We start from the raw sequence: 22,953 nt of genomic DNA, 5'->3' as shown, positions 1-22,953 counted from the left end.
TTCTCAACAAATGCCATGCAAATTAGGTTGGATTAACACCTCACTGCCGCTACCCTGATGAGGATTTCCCTGTCTAAAAGAAACTAAACGAAACACTCTAATAAAGGATATCCATCCCTCAAACTTGCACATACAGAAAAGAAACAAGGAATTATATAGCAATTCTCAGCAAACAATATTGATTGAATTCGAATTTTAACCACAGTCTTGTTTTGTAACTTGGATGAGTTCCCCTTCCCCGAGTTTCCACATGGTCTTTGTTTCACAGAAAAAACAAGGACATCCTGATTTACAATAATGTTCAGCCGCAGTCTGTTACCACTTCAGTTTATCTATATAAAGTTGCACAGATATAGTTCTACTTTGTCAACAAAAGTTCCAACTCCTCTGGGTTTATCTTCACTTTGTCAACAGAGAACTTCAAACCAGAAATTAGAAAGTTTCTTTCACTCCTTGGACAATCCTTTAATGGAAAATGAGTCATAATAATGATCTTGGTCAGAATGACTTTCCACAACCTCTGTAGTAGTGTATACCTTTGACAACTTCAGCTGGTGAGTTAACAATTCTCATTCACTCTAGCATACCTTTAGTATCACAACCCACATAGAGTGTATCTCAGTCAAAAGGATTTGCTACAATTTAGCTTCACATTCACCATAGTTTGTTTTGGTCAACACCCCTTTTTAAGCACTTGTTCAACTTCTACCTAGTGTGCTGCCACGCCAGACTTACTTCTTTAATACTTTGCACTTCAGGTTTACTCCCCTGCCAGAGCAGCAATTCACAAACACTTTGCTTCTGGGGGTTCAACATCATATGAAGAATATTTTACCACAACTTCAGATTGTTCAACAATGTGCAGCTTCAAAACTTCCAACAACTCTTCAGGGAATATATGTTATGCTACGAAAAGACTTTTACCTTTTATGCTTCGAGAACTTGAGTAGGAACCGGAAGACCACCTACCTGTGTTCAGAGGGCCTCTGCTGGATATCAGGATTAGAGAGAGGAATGGTAGCACTATGAGAAAAAGACCAGAACAAGAGCCTAAGCGCACTTACGTAGCGTGACCAAACTCTATGGAGAGTAGCAACGCGAGGAGTCATCAGACATCTTCCCGGATATGCTGGAGAGGAAGAGGGCATGGCCACCAGCATACGCCACTGCGTACAAAACACTAGACTGCTACCGCGGACAGACAAAGTGGTCATGATGGGGTGTGCTTGAGATGTGATCCTACTGCTGTTTTAATTACCTGAGGAGACAATCATCACAGTATACCCCCTCTTAGGGGTACATCCCCCTGGCTTTCCCGCGTGCCTAAGGTGAAACCGCTTCACCAGACAAGGAGCGTGAACCGTAGACTCAGGTTCCCAGGTACAATCGGATGGGGAGTAGCCTTTCCAGTCCACTAAATATTGTAGCTTACCACAATGGTATTGGGAATCGCAGATATCAGCAACCGCAAATTCCTGCCCTGAGGTAAACAGGACAGGTGGATGGCATGTAGAGACCTTTGTTGGTCGGGTTTTAGCTGGGAGACATGGAAAACAGGATGGATAACGGCCCAGGTGTTGGGAAGACGGAGCTTGAAGGCTGCTGTTCCGATAGCGGCTAAGACTCGAAACAGACTCATGTACTTTGGTGACAATTGGGAGGGTACTAGATGCTTTGGAAAAAAGCGAGAAGATAACCAAACCCAGTCTCCGGGTTTAATGTCTGGGGCTGGAGTTCATTGGCAGTCCGCAAACCGTTTCACTGTGCCTTGGGCTTCCCATAGGGCGGTCTGAGCGGATTGATGACCTTGGTGTAGTTGGTCCATCAGATGGTCCACATCAGAGAATTTAGAGTCCAAAGCCATAACTTTCGGAAACGAGGTGGGGTGAAACCCATACGTGCAGTGAAAGGGAGATGTTTTGATTGCAGAATGGTAGGAGTTGTTATAAGCGTATTCAGCCATTGGCAAGAGGTCTTTTCAATCATCTTGGGTGGCTGGAACATAACTTCAGAGATACCCTTCGAGAGTTTGGTTGAGTCTCTCGGTCTGACCGTTCGACTGAGGATGATAACCCGAGCTGAGGGCTCGGGAGATTCCAAGAAAACGGGAGACCTGTCTCCAGTAGCGCGAGTTATACTGGGATCCTCTTTCTGAGATAATTGTTTCTGGTAGACGTGTAAAGAGAAGATCCTTGTGATGAACACCCTAGCCATCTGGGCGGCTGAAGGAAGACCGGAGAGGGGTATAAAATGAGCCAACTTAGTGAATGTGTCAATCGTGACCATGATCGTAAAGCACCCTCTGGACGGAGATAATTCCACCACAAAATCCATGGAGATAATCTGCCAGGGACGTGATGGTAGTGGCATCTTCACAAGTTCTGCTAAAGGGGGATGATTAGGCGTTTTGGACTGTAGACAAGAGGGGTAGGATTCAAAGCATTGTTTGATATCTCTCCTTAAGGAGGGCCACCGGAAATACCGGGATACCAGTTTTTGAGTGGTTGCGATACTTCTATGGCCAGCAGTCTTAGAATCGTGACACATTTTTAGGACCTCTGTTTGCAGAGACCACGTAGGTATAAATGTTCAGTCACCATACAAGTAACATCCATCTTCTCTCGTCAAAGCCTGCTGGGCAGATTGCGAGAGGTGTTGTTTTATTGATGGTCCAGAATGCTGCTTCTTGCAGTTCAAAAAGTCTGGAACCGTTTGTACTCCAATGGCAAGGACGGGGAAATATGGGTTCTGATCTAAACTGATCACTGGGAACAGGTTCCTTATGGGACAATGCATCTGCCCTTAGGTTGTTTCTCCCTGGGATAAATGTGAAGGTGATCCGAAATGGAGAAAAGAAGTGTGCCCATCGGGCCTGTTGACTATTGCATGTCTGAGCATATTGGGGTATTCCTAGGTTCTGATGGTCAGTTCGGACCTCCACTGGGAATTTAGCCCCTAACAATAGGTGACGCCACTCCTCGAAGGTGCCTTTAATCGCCAAAAGCTCCTTTTCCAGGACAGTGTAGTTCAGTTCTGCTGGAGTGAGATTTTTGGACAGATATGCCACTGGGAGTTCCTGACCCTGGTCATCTACTTGAAGCAAGATGGCCCCTAGCACGTACTGTGAAGCATCTGTCTCAACAATGAAACTGCGGGTCTGATCTGGAGTCATCAGAATAGGAGCTGTGGTGAAGAGCTTCTTTAGTTTGTCAAAGACCTGTTGTGTGGTTGTGGTCCAGAAAAAGGGTACCCCCCTTCTTTAGTAGATTTGTCAACGGCTGAGTAAGGGTTGAGAAATTTGGTATAAATCGCTGATAAAAATTGGAAACGCCCACAAACAGTTGGATGTCTTTACTGGAGGTAGGGGTTGGCCAATCTTGTACGGCAGAGACTTTCTCAGGATCCATCGCTATTCCCTCAGCGGACAACACATATCCGAAATAGACCCCCTGTGCCTGATGGAAAGAACACTTCTCTAATTTGCAGTAGAGGTGATTTTGTTGCAGTCTCCTTAGGACTTCTCCTACATGTTTCTCGTGCTCTTGGAGGGAAAATGAGAAGACCAGAATATCATCCAAGTAGATTATGATATTATGTAGAAGGAGGTCTGCAAATAAATGGTTCGTAAACCGTTGAAAGACGGCGGGAGCATTTGAAAGGCCAAACGGCATGACCCGATATTGATAATGGCAAATTTGGGGTTCTGAAAGCCGTTTTCCACTCGTCACCCTATTTGACCTGAATGAGGTGATAAGATCCCTTTAGATCTAACTTAGTATAGATGTGGGCTCCTTTCACCACCTCTAGGATGTTTGGTATCAGTGGCATAAAATATTTGTCAGGAACTGTGATTTTATTTAGTCCGCGGAAGTCGATACATGGGTGTAGTTCCGATGTATTCTTCTTTGGGATGAAGAACAGAGATGCCGCAGCAGGAGACGTGGATTCTGTGATGATGCCATTCATCAGATTTGATATCAGATATTGTCGAAGAGCTTCCTTCTCAGTGGTTGACAGAATATACATCCTCCCAAAAGGTAAGGGTTGGCCTGGGATTAAATTGATGATGCAATCATCCCTTCTATGAGGGGGTATTTGGGTATATTCAGATGTGGAGAAGACTTCTTGATACCGTTGATAAATATCCGGAAGACCAGATATCAGACTAAGAGTAGTAACTCCCTGGGGACTCATAGGAGACGTAGTTGCTTTAACTGATATCTCTTCCTGATTACTGATACAATGCGATCAAACAGTACTCGGACCCCAAAAAGAAGGATCCTGCGGTCCAGTTGATAAATGGGTTGTGCCGTTTCAGCCAGGGTAGCTCTAAAATCACCGGATGATGAGCGGCACGGATGATATCCAGGGTGCGGACCTCCTGATGCGAAGATATCGACATTACCAGTGGGCCAGTCTGATCCTTAATAGGTCCAGAAATCAAAGGGGTTCCATCCACGCTCTCCACGGGAATGGACTCTGATTTGATTGAACGAGGGATGCCATGAGTGACAGCCCACTGATCATCGATAACATTTCCAGACGCCCCACTATCAATAAGTATTGGAATGTCTTGTAGTACGCACTCCCCTATCGTGAAGGACACTCTAAGAACCAACATATGTGTATCCGGATGATTGGTACACATGAAAGTCTAAAATTTAGGTGAGGAACCTTGATCTAGCACTGGTCCCCGAACCGTTGTTCCTCTTACGGTCGGGCGCTGGCATTTCCCGAACGCCTAGGTGGAGCAATCGGACATTCTTGCACGGAAGGAGTGTTGGCTCCACAATACATGTAGAGACCTACGGTCCTTCTACAAACACGTTCTTCAGGGGACAATGGGGCCCTGGCTGCCGTGCCCAGCTGCATGGGTTCTTCGGAGGAGTTTGCCCTACTTGTGTTGGGGGAATTAGTAAATGCCCGTGATATCCTTCCCTTCCTTCTTTCATTCTGTCGCTCCTTCATTCGGTAGTCTATTTGCATCACTAGGGCTATGAACTCCATTAGGGAGGACGGCCTTGGTACTCGGGAAACCTCATCCTTGAGATCCTCTGACAATTCACTCCTGAATCTGGTAACTTGGGAGTCGTCGGACCAGGTGGACTTGCTCGCCATTTGCTTGAATTTCGTGATGTATGTTAGAACATCCTGGTTTCCATGCTTGAGATCCAGGAGGTGTTCCTGAGAGGCCACCCGGATTTCCTGCCTTCCAGACATTGTCCGTATGCTATTACAAAAAGCTGTGTGTGAATCTAGGATAGGGTTGTTGGTGGTAACCAAAGGCGTTGCCGAGGCTAGTGCAGGACCCGTCATCTGCGAGATCATATACCCTACACGATCTCTGTCAGTGTGAAAAAAGGCTCCTTTAAACGAGAATTGGATTGCACAGGAATCTAGAAATTCCTTTACTCTGAGGGTTCCCGTGGAATTGGCCTCCTGGTAGAGGACCTAGCGGTACCTCAGAACAATACGGTATGTGGCTGGCTGCCGCTTGTTGAGCAGCTTGCTGCTGATTTTGCCTTAAAGAGGCATTTTCTTGTTTAAGGTTTTGCACCTCTGCGGTTAGGGACTGTACCGCAGTAATCAGCTGTTGAATCTGCTGATCCATGTTTTTTAGGGGTCTTCCGAGAGCCTATCCAAGCTCTAAGCTAAATCTGCCAGATCTTTCTTTTGGGCGTTGCTTTTTGTTATGCTACGAAAAGACCTTTACCTTTTTTGCTTGGAGATCTTGAGTAGGAACCGGAAGACCACCTACCTGTGGTGAGATGGCCTCTGCTGGATATCGCTGACTACAGGAATTCACCTGGAAGCCCCTCTGTGGCCCTGCTCAAAGGCTTGAACACGGAGTGGGTCCCAGGGAAACCCTCGAGGAAAGAAAACCCTGTGGAGAGCTGCTGGGGTGCGTAGTCTCCAGTGTGCCAGGGCCGGTGGTGAAGAGGCCCTGGGTCCATACTGCTATACTTGTTGGATCTTCAGCAGGATGTGAGCTAAGTAAGACAGGAGTAGCAGATGTTAAAGCAATATTCTTGGGAGCTGTTTCCTAGGTAAAACTCCTTTGGGAGCTTATCTGATGTCTTACCCCTGACTGGCAGATGAGCCTCCTTTTGGGTAATAAGGATTTGGCACAAACATGGAGCTGGGAAAGATGCAGTATAGCTGGAGGGAGAGAACTAGTAGTGGTAATATGTGTACACAAGAGGATGAGGTTTTAAGGTCGGTAAACTAGTGGGAAAGGGAAAGGATTTCCTACCCCATGCAGACGAAGACATGACCCTGAAGGAATACCGGCTTCCTGGAACTGAAACGACCAGGGCTCTAGCTGGCTGACCGCACGGAAGCCTGTGATCGATAGAAATGGAAGAAAAACAAATTAAGGGCTTTGTGAAATGGGGAACGAGGAATTAGTGCAGCGAGTCCCTTCTCACGTAACTCACCGCGCGGATAGAAGGCGGGGCTCGTCCTGAACGAGTAGCTGGATCCCAAGTCAGGTGTTGTTTGTAATGTGTGGTGTCTGCATAGAAGAAGAAAGATTAGGATTAGGGGGAGGAATGGTAGCACTATGAGAAAAAGACCAGAACAAGAGCCTAAGCACACTTACGCAGTGTGCCCAAACTCTATGGAGAGTAGCAACGTGAGGAGTCATCGGATATCTTCCCGGATATGCTGGAGAGGAAGAGGGCATGGCCACCAGCATACGCCGCTGCGTAGAAAACACTAGACTGTTACCGCGGGCAGACAAAGCAGCCATGATGGGTTGTGCTTGAGATGCGATCCTACTGCTGTTCTGATTAATTGAGGAGACAATCATCACATTATAAGACTTATTTTAGTGCTCTGTGATACCTTTCTCACAATAATGCTCCTCTCCCTCTATATCTTTCTCTCAGAAGGGCAGCCGCCGTTGTGACACACTTGCTTCCCCCCTTCTTAAATCACCAATGACTGATATGAAAAGGGGTTTGAACTTCTCTTCCTTTGACTTGTATATAGTGAAATCATACCAACTTTCACCACAGATTGGAAAACATATGAGCTACATTTGCAACTGTCCATAAATCTTTCAATGGCCCCTGGTTGTAGTTGGCATTATGAGTTATTTGGTAATTTCCTGGTTTTAGCTCTTTTCTGGCTTGGGTAATGCCTGTTCCCTTCTTGCCATATTACCCTGTTATAATGTTGGGATTTCCATAAACTCACATTTATAATATCACAGTCTGTTGGCTTCTATCTGATAATATCACAGTCTGTTGGCTTCTGTGTAATTTGGTTTTGCTGCTTTAATAACTGGAGTATTCCAAAATACTTTGGGCATCATCAAGAGTTGGGCAGTATCACAGCGGTAAATCCGCCAGAATACCACCCAACTCAGTAACCGTTACTGCCACTTGGTCCAGCAGTATTACTGCCAGATTACAAGTAGCGGTGGAAGTGTAAGTCCACATTTGTTTAGAGTCCATAGGACTCAATGGGGCATTTTAGGTGCAATTACTGCAGCGTTAATTGCGCACCAGTAATTGCACTGAAAATGGGCAGAAAATCAGCAGATTTATCTCCAGCTCATAGATAGAGGTGAATCATCCAACTTTCCCTCAAACTCGTAATTGGGAGGTACGGTAATGAGGCGGTAACGCTATTGCCACTGCATTTTTACTGCATCGCCCAACTCGTGATGAGGCCCTGGGCCTCATTACCAGCTTGGAGGCAGCCATGCCCTTAGTAAGGGCATGGCTGCCTCCAAAGTCGGGTCCGGGTTCCTTGAATGAGGAATTACCGGGACATTCCAACCTTGGAGGACCCGGTAATTCCTCAATCAAAAAACCCATCCCCATTTGAGCCTCCTTAGGGCTCAATGGGAATGGGGAGGGAGCTAATAACGGGCCTGTTAATAATGGGCTCGTTATTAGCTCCCTGGTTCCCCTGCGGGACCCGCAAAGGACGTCTGATATGACCAGACGTTCAGAGCGGGTCCCGAAAGGGAACCTCGTAATAGGGCGGAATGGGTTTACCGGCACCGGCACCATTACAGGCGCCGTTAAACCCATTCCACCCACCTCGTAATGAGGCCTTTCCCTTTTGTGTTCTCTTTTGTGTTTGTTTGCGGTTACATTTATAGCAACGTTAGTAAGGGAAAAGCAATGCTATCGTATTATTGGTTATTATGCCCACCTGCGGTTTTTAACAGCTCACATGGAAATACATTTACTCGGAAAACACATATAGTAAAGTAACTTTAAGGGAGGAAAAGTGTTAGTTAGTGTAATATTAGCTTGGTTCAAGGCCCTAGAGAAGGTTTCTTTGCACAGCAAGTCTTTTAAGTCCAAAAATGCAACCTTAGCTAAAGGCAGTTCGGAGAGGGCTCAGAGTCTTAAATATGAAGAGTTCCAGAGGATTTCTTCCAGTTGCTAGTGTTATAAAAGCAACAAGCTAACAACTAACAAGGGAGACGAGTAAAAGGACTTGATGAAGGGACGCAAGAAGCTTCTTGAGTCGGAGGTAAGAGGGAGTGCCCTGGACACCTCTAGGTGCACTCCAACACCCTGGAGCGTCTTCTTGGAATCAGGTAAGCAATACCTTTTTCACCACAGTACCTTAGGTTTGAAGAAAATGTTTGTGCATGATGCTCCGCGATGTTGCATCTCTAGACCCGACCTCCAGATTCCTTGGTCTGATGACTGAAGGCAGGAAAATGAACAGGATCTCTCAGGAGCAGTCTTGTGAGAGGACCTGTGGCATGACTTTCAGCAACTTTTTTGGTTCACCCTGCGGTTTTGATGCCTTTTTTGCAACACCAACAAAGGACACGGATCGTCCGGTCAATCTTCTTCGCATCCTGCAGTCCCTCACTCTGGTGAAGGGGTCTAGGTGAGTTAGATCAGATCTTTCGATTGTCTTCATGGTTTCAGCAAAGATTTGGATGGATTCAGCCTTTTCACGATGATACACTGAAAATGGGCAGCAGGTGTCCTGGTATTGGGGTTCCGCAGCTCTGGAAACTCCTAGGACCATGGGAGATGGCTCCATCCAAAGTTCATCTTCGGATGGTTGTTCCCATCAGTCAAATGGAAGGTGTCATCCTCTTTGGAGCTCCTCTGTTGCACAGAAAAGGGGTTCAGGACAACAGTGGTTGCTTCACGGTGTTGCAAAGGGTTTGCATGCATCTCTGGCCATCTTCTTCTTCGGTTACATCAGCTTCCAGTGGTCAACTTGCTTTTCACTCCAGAAGCCTCACCTTTTATACAGTTCCAGCACACACTCCTCTGCAATCTCTCTCAGCATTCTACAGAAAGGGGCGGTGGCTGTCCAATCAGGACAGCCAGACCCCCTTTGGGATCTAGTGCCCCCCTTTGGGATCTAGTGCTATTCAGGCACTCTGGCAGAAAAAGGACAGGTGGGTGGAATACTCCTCCCCCACTTCCTGCCTGCCCAGACACTCTGGAGCCTAGGCGGGGATACCCAAGGGTTCCCGCCGAAGGTAAAACACACACACACTGACCTCCTCCTCCCAGAATGGTAGAAGAAGGGCTAACAAAGAACAACCTTGCTAGTAATGGCGAAAAAAGAAGGGTGGCCCCAAGTTGGTACCTGGGTGCCCCTATTGCGCACTACCGGGCTATGGACATAGTCTGCGGTATAACAATTACACAATTGTTAATAGAACACGTCCACTGCCACCAGCCATAACTAGGAGATTGTCTATGTAACTAAAAACTCACAGGAGTAGAGAGAAGGAAGATACTATATTTATTTATTTATTTTAATTCCTATAACGTGCCACATGCCCTCAGGGCGCACATAAAAAAACGACGGGACGCACAAACAGAAAGCAGGCGGGAGAGTGCGTGAGCAGAAACTAAGGCTGGTTATTCTGGGCTACGGTTGAAGAGGTAGGTTTTTATGGCCTTTTTGAAGAGTGGGTAGTCCTGTATTTGGTGTATAGCCGCCGGTTTATCGCCACTCCCTATTCCAGAGAGTGGGAGCCTGAGTGTCAAAGTTAGTGCCACCGAACCGGGCCAGTTTGAATCTGGGCTGAACAAGTACCGTGGCCATGGTAGACCGAAGATTCCTATTATTTGGCTTGATCTTAATAGGCTCTGATAGATATACAGGGCTTGTGAGAGACACACATTTATGAGTCAGAGTGAGCACTTTGTGAGATATTATTTGCCTTCTTTGCCTTATGGGAATCTAGTGTAGAGTTTTTCTGAATGAGGAGATGTGTGTGCAACGCAATAGTTGGAAAATGATGCGCACAGCATTGTTCTGTGTGACTTGGAGTGCCTGTATATTGGCAGCATTGGTGTCGGTCAGCAGGCTATTACAATAGTCCAGCCTGGAATTTATCAGCGCTGGGGACAGCAGAGCGCAGTTGTCCTTTGTTATGAAAGGCCGGATGTATTGTATCCATTTATTAATGAGTCCACAGCTCGACTGGATATTGGATACATGTGACTTCATTGAGAGTTAATTATCAAGAGTAACGCCTAGTGTTTTCACTTTTGTTGAGATTGTTATGACGTGATCAGCAATCAAGAAGTTAGAATGGTCAGGCGTTGACTCCGAGTATTCTTGGTGGCGACAATCAGGAGCTCTGTTTTTTTGTCATTGAGAGCCAACAAATTGCAGGCCATCCATTTCTGAATGGTACTGTAGATGTTGTTGAGGGTTGCTGCGTCATTCTTGTAATGGCCACTAAGTTGAATAACAACCTGAGTGTCATCTGCGTAGTTTGTATATTGGACACCCATGCTGTTCAGTGTATCTAACAGTGGCCCAATATACAAGTTAAAAAGTAACAGTGACAGGCAAGAGCCCTGCGGAACACCACAAGTTTGCGGGATGGGAGTAGAGTGATTGTTTCCAACACAAACCCTCACTGTACGTGGTCCTAAGAAGGAGGCGATCCATTTCGATGCCAAGGTGGAAAAGTTTGCGACCTCTCTGAGCCTTGTCACTAGAAGGGGGTGATCAACATGATCAAAGGCTGCGCAGAGGTCTAAAAGCATCAACAGAGCAGATTGTTTTTTATCTGCTTTGCTCGCCAGGGTGGACTTGAGGTTGCGCATAGCAGTCTCTGTACCATGGCGAGCCCTATAACCTGATTGACGAGTGTCCAGGATGTTATGCTCTTCAACATGAGCTTGGAGTTGGATATATGCAAGCTTGTCAAGGACCTTCAGAAGAAAAGGTACTTTGGTGATGGGTTGATAGTTGTCTTTATTAGCTGGATCTAGGTTGTCTTTTTTCAGTAACAGAGTTATCCATGCTGATTTCAAGGCAGATGGAACCGTACCCTCATCAAAGGACAAGTTGATCAGCTTGGTGAGCCAGGGGACGAGGATATCTAGTGATTCTTTAAAGATACTAGTTGTACAATCGTCACCTGGGCAGGAGGTGGCTTTGAGATCCTTTATCATCTTAAGCACTTGTTTCTCTGAGTAGTGAGAGAAGGAAAACGGAGGAATATTGTCTAGGTTGTTAGTGGGCAAATAAGTGGTGTGGGCTGGAAACACAGAGTCCTTGTGGTTAAGGGAGTTTTTAATATTTTCCTTGTGGCTGGTGATTTTGGATAAAAACCCATTGTGGATATCTTGACCCCACGCTGAGTCCTTAGTAGGGCTGTTCGAAGGAGCTGGGTGATCTTGAAAGTCTGCCAGGATTTGAAACAGTTCTCCAACATTAGACTGAGCATTGATGATTCTCTTGTTGTAGTAAGTCTTTTTGTAGTAAGTAGCTTTGGCAGAGGTGATGAGTGCTTTGAATACCAGTATGGATTTTTTGTAGGCAGAAAGAGTATCTGCATTCGAGTTCTTCCGCCAGGATCTTTGTAAGGCCCTTTTGGATTGTCTGGCAGTAATGACTTCTTCTGAGAACCATGTGTTTTTTATGGCTTCAGGTTTGGTCTGCTTCATTTTCAAGGGGGCTAGTTCATTGGTGACTTGCTTGATGGCGGAAGTTAGGTGTTCAACTAAAGCAGAGGAGGCAGTAAAGTTAGCAAGTGGCTGTAGGTTAGATGACAGCAAAGTAGAGAACTTTATGGCGGTAATGTTTTTTAGGTTCCTCGTCAGCTGACAAATACGTGTATAGGTATTATGTTTAGGAGGGGGATTAGGCAGGGTGAGTTTTGCCTGAATGAGAGCATGTTCCAACCAAATGCATGGGACCACTGTCAATTGAAATATATCAAGATTTTGCAAAATGAGCCAGTCAAGTATGTGACCACTTTTTTTGTATCGGTGTGTTTACCCATTGTTTTAGGCCTATGGAGGTGATGGAATCTAGTAGGCTGGTGCCAGCTTTATCGAGCAAATTATTTGCCCAAAAGTTGAAGTCAACCATTATGATGAGAGGACTTTTGGATTTGGTGATTTGTGCAATCAGGTCGAGAAGTTGTTCCTCAAAGGAAGGCATGTCTTTGGGGGGCCGATAGATTGTTAGCAGATTGAGGGAAGTGTGGGGGTTAGTTCTAATATTTACCCATAAGGATTCACATCCATCTGGTGTAATGCGAGGCATAACATGACAATTGAGGCTTGATATGCACATAAGCGCAACACCTCTCCTTTGCCTTGTGTGCGATCTGCTCTGTAGAGAATATAATCATGAGGTGTACAGAGCGTGGCTTGAGTGGGTAAGTGTGGGTTCAGCCAAGTTTCCGTTATTCCAAAAATGTCAGGGTTATGTTCAGCAACATGGTCAGCAATTTCAATGCCATGTTTAAAAATTGAGCGAGTGTTCAGCAGTGAAAGTGACAGAACCAGCAAAGGTGCAATGTTTTGAAATCTGGCACCCCGAGAGTGTGATGCTTGTTTGAGACAAGTGGTGCTCAGAGGTCGAACAAAGGTGTACAGTAGGTCTTAAGATAGTAAAGTAGACCTACCAGCAAAGTAATTAGATACGGATGTACCCTGGGGTTTGCTGAGAAGACCTTTGTGGGAGAGAGGTGTGGCAAGCCGACGAGCTGCAGCGATGACCATCGAAGACCGGCACGTCTCAGAAGCGCTGGTGCTGAAGCGCCTGAACTCCCTCTAAATAGCAAGAGATTCTGGGTAATGTAGTCTGCAAAGACTACGACAGGCACACGTGAGAGTAATTGCTCTCTGTCAGGCACTCAAAATAATTTCACACATGCACTAAGTAAGTAATTACTTGCAAACAAGGGGGCACGTAGTAAAAACAAAGATGCGAGCACTGAGAGACCAATAGAAGCAGTAAAGTAAATTAGGCGGAGAAAGTGAAACCAAAACAGTTAGCGACTTGCGTAGCAGGTAGCAAGCTGCCTAAGTGAGTAAGCACTTCACTTAATGGCCCCAAATACCTGAAAAGGAAAACTGGTACGTAGGAAGGTGACAGCATTTAAATGAAAGCCGCTGCGTGACCGGCGACAACCGGCACGTCGCAGAAGCGCCAGTGCTGAAGCGCCTGAACTCCCTCTAAATAGCAAGTGATTCTGGGTAATGTAGTCTGAAAAGACTACGACAGGCACATGTGAGAGTACTTGCTCTCTGTCAGGCACTCAACACGATTTCACACATGCACTAAGTAAGTAATTACTTGAAAACAAGGTGGCACGTAGTAAAAACAAAGATGCAAGCATTGAGAGACCAATAGAAGCAGTAAAGTAAATTAGGCAGAGAAAGTGAAACCAAAACAGTTAGCGACTTGCGTAGTAGATAGCAAGTTGCCTAAGCGAGTAAGCACTTCACTTAATAGCCCCAAATACCTGAAAAGGAAAGCTGGTACATAGGAAGATGACAGCTTTTAAATGATAGCAGTGGTGTGACCCGCGAAGACCGTCACCTCGCAGAAGCGCTGGCGCTGATCCGCCTGAACTCCCTCTAAATAGCAAGTGATTCTGGGTAATGTAATCTGTAAAGACTACGACAGGCACACATGAGAGTAAAAAGAAAGTGAAACCAAAACAGTTAGCGACTTGCGTAGCAGATAGCAATCTGCCTGAGTAAGCACTTCACTTAACGACCCCAAATACCTGAAAAGGAAAGCTGGAAAGGTGTCCCTTTGGCACTCCACTGAAGGTGGTGTGTGCCAATCTCTCAAACTATAGAGTTTTGGGAGAGATACTAAGGGCCTGATTCATGGATTTATTTGCATATAGAACAGGGCTTAGCGTTCCATTCTGCCTGCAAATCCTAATTCATCAAACACGGATTTGCACTCAGAGGGCCTCATTACACGGTAGGCGGTAAGATACCGCCTTTACCGGCATGGCGCTAACAACGTGTCTGCGTAGGCAAGAGGCCGCTAATTGCGTGCCATTACGAGTACGCGGGCACAAGCTTAGCGGCATGCCGGTAATGACCCTACCGCCATGCCGGTAAAGACACCCCGTAAAGGCCCTTAGCGGCACCGATGAAAGCGCTGATAGCACTTCCGACCTCCTGCAACACGGCATTAGCGGTGACCGCGATTAGCGGTCACCGTAAATAAGCGGAACCGGAAATAGCAGGGCGGCCATCTTTAAAAACACAATCCATTGCCATCCTCTACTCCCAGGACCTGAATCCACACCAGTGCCATACAAAATCATCCAAGACCCCCTGACAATGCACAAGGCAATCAAAAAAGGAGCGGATCGGCAGCGGAAGGAGCGATTCACCAATGAAGAGCTCATCATGCTCACTGACACGCTTGCCGCCAACGCGGATGTGGTGTTTGCAAATGACATGCGGTGTGTCACCCTAATAACAAAAAAGCGGCAATTTGGGCAGAGGTGGCCCAGAAAGTTAGTGCGGTGGGCACCACCCCCCGCACTGTGAAAGATTGCAGGAAGCAGTGGGACGATCTCCGCCTCCGTGTACGCAGCATACTGGCTGCCAACCAGACCCTGGCCATGGCCACAGGAGGCGGTGGAGGATCCCCTATCAAACTGATGGAGTGGGAGGAGACCTGCGCGAGCACCATAGGTGTGGAATCCATAGAGGGAGTCGGCGAAATGGAGCGTGGTGCGCCCACAACGTCAGATGGAGGTGAGTGTCCACATAAAACACTGCACTGTGAAAGATGAGGTACCCCCCCAAATGTGAGCCCTAAATTAGCTCATGGATGTGACCACAAACATACATGCACACAACCCTGCCCATGTGAGGGTCACATCCCAACACACACGCACGCATCACCACAGACATGTGCCACCCAGACCCATGCATGGATGACCCACCCAACAGTCTTACGACCTGTATGCCCATGAATGAAGTCCAAATGCATAGAACAGCATGATGAACAACATCTGCATGAAGCATGTTGACCTATCACCAATGCCATCCCCCTCTTTGTCCCCCACAGGCTCACAGACTGACATTGATGAGCAGGACACTGCGACACAGGCTTCCCCCGCCAAGAAACAACCCAGGGGAAAAGAGTCAGGCAACATCGCCAGCACATCGAGGGGCACAGGGAAGAGTGCACTCCCACAGAGGGCCAAACACAGCAAGCCACCCACGTCACCAAGACGTGAACCTATGGCAGAAACAATTGCTGCACCCACTCCAGTGATCCCCCAACGCACGAACCACCCACGGAAGGGCCACTGTCTGCTGCCAACAGTTCCATTGGCAAGGCAGCAGCCACAGCACCACTGTCCGATGTGGAGGTCACTTGTGACTTGGCCATGCAAGAGCATACCCCCAGCCCCCAGCAATCAAAAGAACCAAGCCCACGCCCCACATCACAATTCAGCAGCCATGCCCAGTCTGGCGATTAAATCGTTGCAGGGTGCTGGAGTCCACCGGCGTCCTCACCTGATGCTGGACCCATAGAACAAGGTGCGGCACCCACCCCACGAGCAAGACACAGTGGCCATGACATGGCCATCATCAGACAGCGGCAGGAGGACATAACAGCGCTGGTTGGCCAGCATGTTGATGAGGCAGCACGTTTGAGGGAGGAGTGCAGGGAGAATACAAGGAAGATCAGACAGGGCATGGAAGCCTGCACCAACAGGCTCTGTGAGGAAATGGCACTAGTGAGGCAGGTCCTCACACGCAAAGCTGACGCTATGGACAGACAGAACCCCCCACCGCCACAAGAACAACCATGCACCTCCTCCTCTGCCAGCTCAAGTCAGACGAGTCCCCGGCGCCGGTCCTTGCGATCTATGCGGCGCACACCCTTCCAACCCCCTAATGGTGGGATTGGGAATGGGAACTAGGGCCAGCCCGATGTAGCTGACACATTTACAGCAAGACAGCAACGTTGTACCAGCCATACATGGGGTTGTTGTGGGGGGAGGGGGGAAAGGGTGTTTTGGGAGTGTTGTGGGGGAGGGGAGAAAGGGTGTTTTGGGAGTGTTGTGGGGGAGGGGAGAAAGGGTGTTTTGGGAGTGTTGTGGGGGGAGGGGGGAAAGGGTGTTTTGGGAGTGTTGTGGGGGGAGGGCGAAAGGGTGTTTGCGTAGTTGGGTCCATGCACTTCTTTACCTCATAATATATTAAACACACTGGTGACAAGTTAAAACACAGGCTTGGACCTTATCATTGTGTATGTGAGCTTTATTGGGGGACAGGGCCCAGTGTGCGCTTCACTACAATACTCAGTGGACAAATAACCACATCCATTCAACAGAGTAGGACCATGTGAATCAGAATATTTGGTTGATCAGATGCTGACGCACAGTACGTCCCTCCTAGGCATCGCCTCCTGCATGACCTGCAGCCCCGTCTCCTCGATCCTCGTCCTCATCCTCGTCCTCATCAGGTGGTTGCATTTCAATGTCAGGGGGCATTGGCACATTCCGTCTGATACACATATTGTGCAGCATGACACATGTCATGTTGATCTTGGCCACCTTCTCATGGCCATACAGGAGTGCCCCACCCGACCTGCTGAGGCACCGGAACCGTGTCTTCAAAAGGCCAAATGTCTGCTCAATGACGACGCGGGTATGTGCACGATTGTATTCCTCTTCGTGCCTGTTCTGTGGGTTCCGTACAGGGGTAAGGAGCCACCTCTTTAGGGGTTAGCCAGCATCACCTGCATCGGTGCAAGAATGGGGATGTGTTACTGTTTACATCAAGTGGAACCTGTACATATCACACAAATCTACTTTGAATTGTGATTGGCATCCACGAATCCCAGCATGCATGGAGACGATCAGTGTAACTGCAATGTGAGAAGGTGAGCTAGTCCTTGCAAGTGGACATGCACCATGTATGCCTCCAGTAGTTATTGCCATGTTCTGGGTGAGGACAGGTCATTAGTGTTTCTGGGCCCGGGCAACGTTTGTACCACACTGCTAGTGTACTGCCATTCTGAAATCGATGTCCCCAAGCTGTGAAGCGGCACTTCAGTAGTGGTGTACGGGTGTGGTTCAGTACAATGGCTACAGGTGATCCCTTTGCATGTACTCAAGGGCGCAAATCTGTTGTGATGTTGTTCAGCGCACATTTCCATTTTGCATATTGGCTGCATGTTGCTGCTTTGTGTCATATAGGGTATGGTATGATGTGCAATGTGCATGTGGATAGATATGTCATGTTTGGCGTATTGGATTCATTTCTTTGTTGTGCAGCTTCCAACTTGCATGTGGTTTTGTGTCCGGTCCATTGTGGGCTGCCTTGGTGGACATTGGCGTACATCTGTATGTCCATTTATTCTACAGACGACAGTCCACACCCAGTTGGAGTATGCATCTCCCCCCCCCATCACACCCAGTTGGAGTATGCATCTCTTCTCCCCCCAATCACACCCAGTTGGAGTATGCATCTCCCCCCCCAATCACACCCAGTTGGAGTATGCATCTCCCCCCCCAATCACACCCAGTTGGAGTATGCATCTCTCTCCCCCCCAATCACACCCTGTTGGAGTATGCATCTCTCCCCCCCAATCACACCCAGTTGGATTATGCATCTCCCCCCCAAACACACCCAGTTGGAGTATGCATCTCTCCCCCCCCCAATCACACCCAGTTGGAGTATGCATCTCTCCCCCCAATCACACCCAGTTGGAGTATGCATCTCCCCCCCATCACTATCCACATCACACTGCAATGTGCTTGCCCTGCTACTCACCAAGTAGCCACGCATGTTGTCTAGCATGTCGCTCCATGTAGCGTGGTATCGTTGAGTTGCGCAGGACCATTGAATCATGGGTTGATCCGGGATATCGGGCACAACAATGTGTGATTATCTTGTTTGAGTCAGGTACCATTTGGACATTGATGGAGTGGTATTGCTTTCTGTTTCGGTAGACTGCTTCATTGTCATGTGGGACCACCAATTCCACATGGGTACAGTCGATGGCCCCGATGCAACTTGGGATGCCTGCCAGTGAATAGATGAATAGCAGCCAACTTTGGTGATGGAGATCTCCTGAGCAGTGCGTTGCAGGGATATGTGTTCACTTGTGTGCTTCAGGAGGGCATCGAACCCCTGGGTCAGCGTGCGTGAGAATACTGGTTGTGATATGCCATGCATCTGCCCTACCATATGCTGGTAGGTGCCTGTGGCCAGGAAGTGGAGCACAGTTACCACCTTCAGTAGAGGGGGGATGGCAGTACGGATGTCTGTGAGGCTCACAATGTCGTTGTGTATCATGTCCACAATGGTGGGGATGATATCCCGGTCCAGACGGTACAGGGTGTGTATCTGCTCAGGGGTTAGGTTGAATGGACTGGCTCGAATCCTGGGGATTAGTGGCTGTCTCTGTGATATGTCTCTGTGATATGACTAGGTGCACTGGTGGGGTTTGCTGGGCCTGTCTCGCCCTCCTCCTCCTCCTGCGTCTCCTCTGTGCTACCTGTTGTTGTTGGTGCTGCAATGCAATCATGTCCTCCAGCCCATGTAATGCTGCTAGTATTTGAACCATCTTGGTGTGGGAAGGGGTGTGGGAAGGGGTGTGTTGTGCTCCTTTTCTGCTGCCCCAGTCTCCATTGCCTCCACCTGTGCTGATTGTGGCCACCTGTGGCAGGTGGGAACACTGCTCATGTCTCTTAACGGGTGGTTCGCGATGCTGGTATTTCCTCCATGCCGGTATGGGCTTTTTTGGCTATTGCTATTAGCATGATCGGATGGCTTGTGATGGTCTGCTATTGGCGCCATGCCGCTATTGCCGACATGAGGGGTCGCGCGCCCGCGGCTAGCCGCTATTAGTGGCACCGTTCTTAGCGGTGGCGCTAATAGTGGTTATCCGGGTCGTGATTGGCAAGGGAATTTAGCGATACCGGTAATCCCTTACCGGTATCGTTATTCCCTTACCGCCATCCGTGTAATGAGGCCCAGAATAGCACGCAAATCCCTGGTTTACACGCAAATAATTGCATGAATCAGGGCCTAAGTATCTCTCTATCCTTGAGAACTGTAGTTACTCGAGAATACAGAAAAGGAATCTTAAAGGCGGTCCGTACGGGTCCCCAGCATAAGGAGCTGTGTGCTGCAGTAGTAAACACACAGATGCCTTTAAGAGCTATGGAGACAGACTCCATAGTACAAGTAGAATACAAAGAATATGGTTCCAAAAGACAGAGACCACAAGAATGAATGAGTGAAAAAAGGCTCCACTCAATCAGAGTTGAAAGAAAAAGGTCTAGAAGTCCAGCAAAAAGTGCCAGGGGTCTCACTAGGAGAGGAGATGAAGCATGAACATGATAAATCTCCCTAACAGAGGGCAAGCTTTCCTTCCGAACACTTCCTGCTGTGCGACCTCTGCAATTCTGTATTTGAGAGGCACTGACCCTCTCAGGACTGTAAGTGAGGCATGGTTTCACAAGTAGACACTGACACAAGAGTTGTACGTTTCTAAACCTTTGTAGTTAAATTCAAGGGGGTTGGAAAAACTCCTGTCTGGCCCTATAACTAAGATGGGAGTAATCTCAACCATCGAATAATAAAGAACAGTCCTAGTCAATCTTAGTCAAACAACAAAGGCCTATACCAACAAAAACCTAATGCCTGCCCTCACTCTAATTCAAACTAATGTGACATAGGGATATGTATCTAAAAAAGGAAAAAATCAGTGGTGAAACGAAATGTCAGAATGGCAATATAAATCAGTATTAATTCTCGTCCCCACATTGTATAGCACAGGGTTAGATGGAACACTTGATGGATGAACGCACTTTGAAATGCGAAAACAGTTAGCCAGCTGGCTCTGCTCTACACAGCCTTCTTAGCCGTTCAAGTCTGAGTCACATGTTCACGGGTTTAACCTCTCGGGTTCCCATCACCCAAGTCCAGGTCACCCTTCAAGCTTCTACACAGTTTCAACAAAATGTTTCTAAGTATAGGCCCGGGAGGATAGCACAGCGGCAGCGTGCGCGTCTTGGAAGCAAGACGACACAAAGCAACAACAGGTTCGATCCCCGGGTCCGCGCTTAGAAACCTCAGAGTGTTTAAGCGCGTTATAAATACGTAACTAAGACAAAAAAAAAAAAAAAAAATCTAATCTTAATCTGTGTTTCCTCTGTAACAGCGCCTCGATGCCTCATGGGCTGCAAGTGCGCTTAACAAATGCAAATAAAATAAAAATAAAAAAATATAGTATTTGGTCACAGTTCACTATAAATTCCCCTCAATCAAGCTCAAAACTTTTCTCTTTGGTGAGGTTCTCTTGCCCAAGCTTTCTTCACATTCCACACATGGGGCCTCATTACGAGTTGGCCGGTAAAAAAGCAAATTACCGTCATGCTGGTGCAACCGTGACGGTGTTGCACTGCTGCCGGAATCAACGGTTGATTCTGAGTCAGAGTGCACGCGCATTCCGGCATGCCGGAAATGGCTGCACCGGCATGCTGGTAAGGCCCTCCAAACACCCAATAGCGGCATCGGCACCCTAGATGCTGTAAGAAACGGTACCGTAGATACCAGTATTGTAAATACTGGCACCTGAAGGGCTGGTACCGGAAGCATCGTCATTGGGTCGGAATGGGAAATGCTCTGGCGGCCATCTTAAAAAACACAATCCATTGCAATCCTCTGCCTACAGCACCTGGACCGGAGAACTGTGCAGTGTGACATCAAGCTGAGGACCATGGCTACCAGCAAAAGCACAGTGCGGCTGCGAAAGCCACGTTTCATCGACAAGAAGCTGAACATGCTCGCAGACACACTGGTGGAGCATGCAGATGTAGTTTTCTGTGCAGACGTGCGCTGAGCAGCTCAAATCCGCAAGAAAAACATATGGGAGGAGATGGCGCAAAAGGTCTCTGCAGTGGGCACAACACCACGCACCGTACGTGACTGCAGGAAACGCCGGGACAATCTGCGGCTGCGTTTTCTGCAACATCCTATTTGCGAATCGCAGCCAGGGCCTGGCCACAGGTGGAGGAGCACCATCCCCTATTAAGCTAGCATGATGGGAGGAGACATGCAGCACAGTCCTGGACATGGAGTCCATCAAGGGTGTTGGCCATGCAGAGATGGGAGTCCCTTCATCGGCCGATGACATTGAGTGACCCTTAGCGTAATAGAAAAGTCTCAACACACACCTAATACCCCAAGTACAATGGCGGAGTCCAAATGGTAAGCAGATGAGAGCAAATACGTGGCCCATCACCTCCCACCTAAAGTCAGACCCTACAAAACCACAAAATCCCTGCCATAAAAACACCCAACAAAGCCCACTGACACAGGGTCGGACTGGGACAAGAAATAGGCCCGGTCACCCAAAATAAAGTGGCCCAACCCTCGCCTCAAAAAAGTGGCCCACCCTTGCCTCATGACCCTTGACCTCTGATGACATCACCGGAAGTGATGTCATTTGACCCCACCCCAAAGTGACATCCCGGGTAGCGATGAAACATGACTTTTCACCCCTTGACAAAACAAGAAGTGACATCAAATAGCATTGTTCCTAAGTAAACTAAATTACTGTGAATCCAAGCAGACGTCCAAGGCAAAATGATAATGTTATTGTATAGCACTGACGCTTAAACTCTTTTTTTATAGAACAAATATGCATACAATATCACCCAACCTGTGTTGGTACTCATTTATCGACCTAAACAGGATGAAAGGCTTTTTGAAAAAATAAAAATGTGAAGAAAAAAATATAATTATTTTTCAATTTTTGTTTCTTTTTTCTTCCAAACTGGCCCAGGCATGGCCAGAAACCAGCCCCCACTCCCCAGGGACGAATTCAATCCAACCCTGCACTGACACAAACCACATGAGTCCCCAATTGCAAGCACATGCACCATCTGCATGTGCACACACACACATATATATCACCGTACAGATGCAGGCCTGACCACTGTGCCCTCCCATTGCATGGTGCACACATCACCACTACTGATTGCACACTTGACCCACCCACCATGACCATGCATGCAGTGCAAACACCAATGCAAATACGCACATAGTGCAAGCACATCTGACCCACACCTGAACAACACATGGCACACAGCCCCTGAGGCATGGCTACAACACGCAAGCCACAATACACTTGTAGGCCACCCAACAGACACCATGCACATCATGGCTGCACCAGAAGGATGAACAAACACTGCAACCCCCACCACCCCACCCAACTCCTGTAAGCACCATGGCCGCCCCTCCAACATGTCACAAGAATGCACAGGACTCTAAAGGTACTAGCATCGATGTATGTAGGATGTACGTTGACCCATTACTGATGCCCTGCCTCTCTGTCCCCTACAAGCACAGGATCAGAAGCAGAACACATTGCGACACCCAGGAAAAACCCTGCACGCCAGAGCCATGGGGACGACAACGCCTCCAGGCCTTCTACATCAAGGGCTGGCAAGAAGCGTTCCACCACTCTCAAGCCCCGGCCCCCCAGCCAACAGGGCGCACGAGCTGGAGAACAAGCCGAGCAGCAAGCACCGACACCCAGGAAGGCGCCCCAGCAAACACACACTGCTGTCATCAAGCCACCCCTGCCAAAAGCCACCCCTGCCACAAAGGTCCCGAGCCAAAAAACAACACCTGGGCCACAGGAAACACCTCAGATGGAGGTGATGGGATCCCCAGTGGCCAGTGACGT

General features: G+C 47.9%; 1 protein-coding gene across 2 annotated transcripts in view; it reads right to left on the bottom strand.

Annotated features, from left to right (window-relative positions):
* AUH (AU RNA binding methylglutaconyl-CoA hydratase) overlaps nucleotides 1-13,760 on the bottom strand; it is a 1,015,770-nt gene extending 1,002,010 nt beyond the window's left edge. The window contains exon 1 of one of the 2 annotated variants that reach the window (XM_069625642.1): nucleotides 13,724-13,760. In XM_069625642.1, coding sequence (XP_069481743.1) covers nucleotides 13,724-13,745 — 22 coding nt within the window. In that variant the 5' untranslated portion in view covers nucleotides 13,746-13,760. Of the gene's footprint in view, nucleotides 1-12,880; nucleotides 12,993-13,723 lie in introns of those variants that run through there. The other variant, XM_069625641.1, reaches the window with a different exon arrangement.
* Between the last annotated feature and the right edge of the window lie 9,193 nt (nucleotides 13,761-22,953).

Source organism: Ambystoma mexicanum, chromosome 6p, assembly GCF_040938575.1.
Source record: "Ambystoma mexicanum isolate Mex_15411 chromosome 6p, UKY_AmexF1_1, whole genome shotgun sequence".
NCBI classification, from domain to species: Eukaryota; Metazoa; Chordata; class Amphibia; order Caudata; family Ambystomatidae; genus Ambystoma; species Ambystoma mexicanum.
The sequence above is the reverse complement of the archived record's forward strand: the minus strand, read 5'-3'. Positions and strand labels throughout refer to the sequence as shown.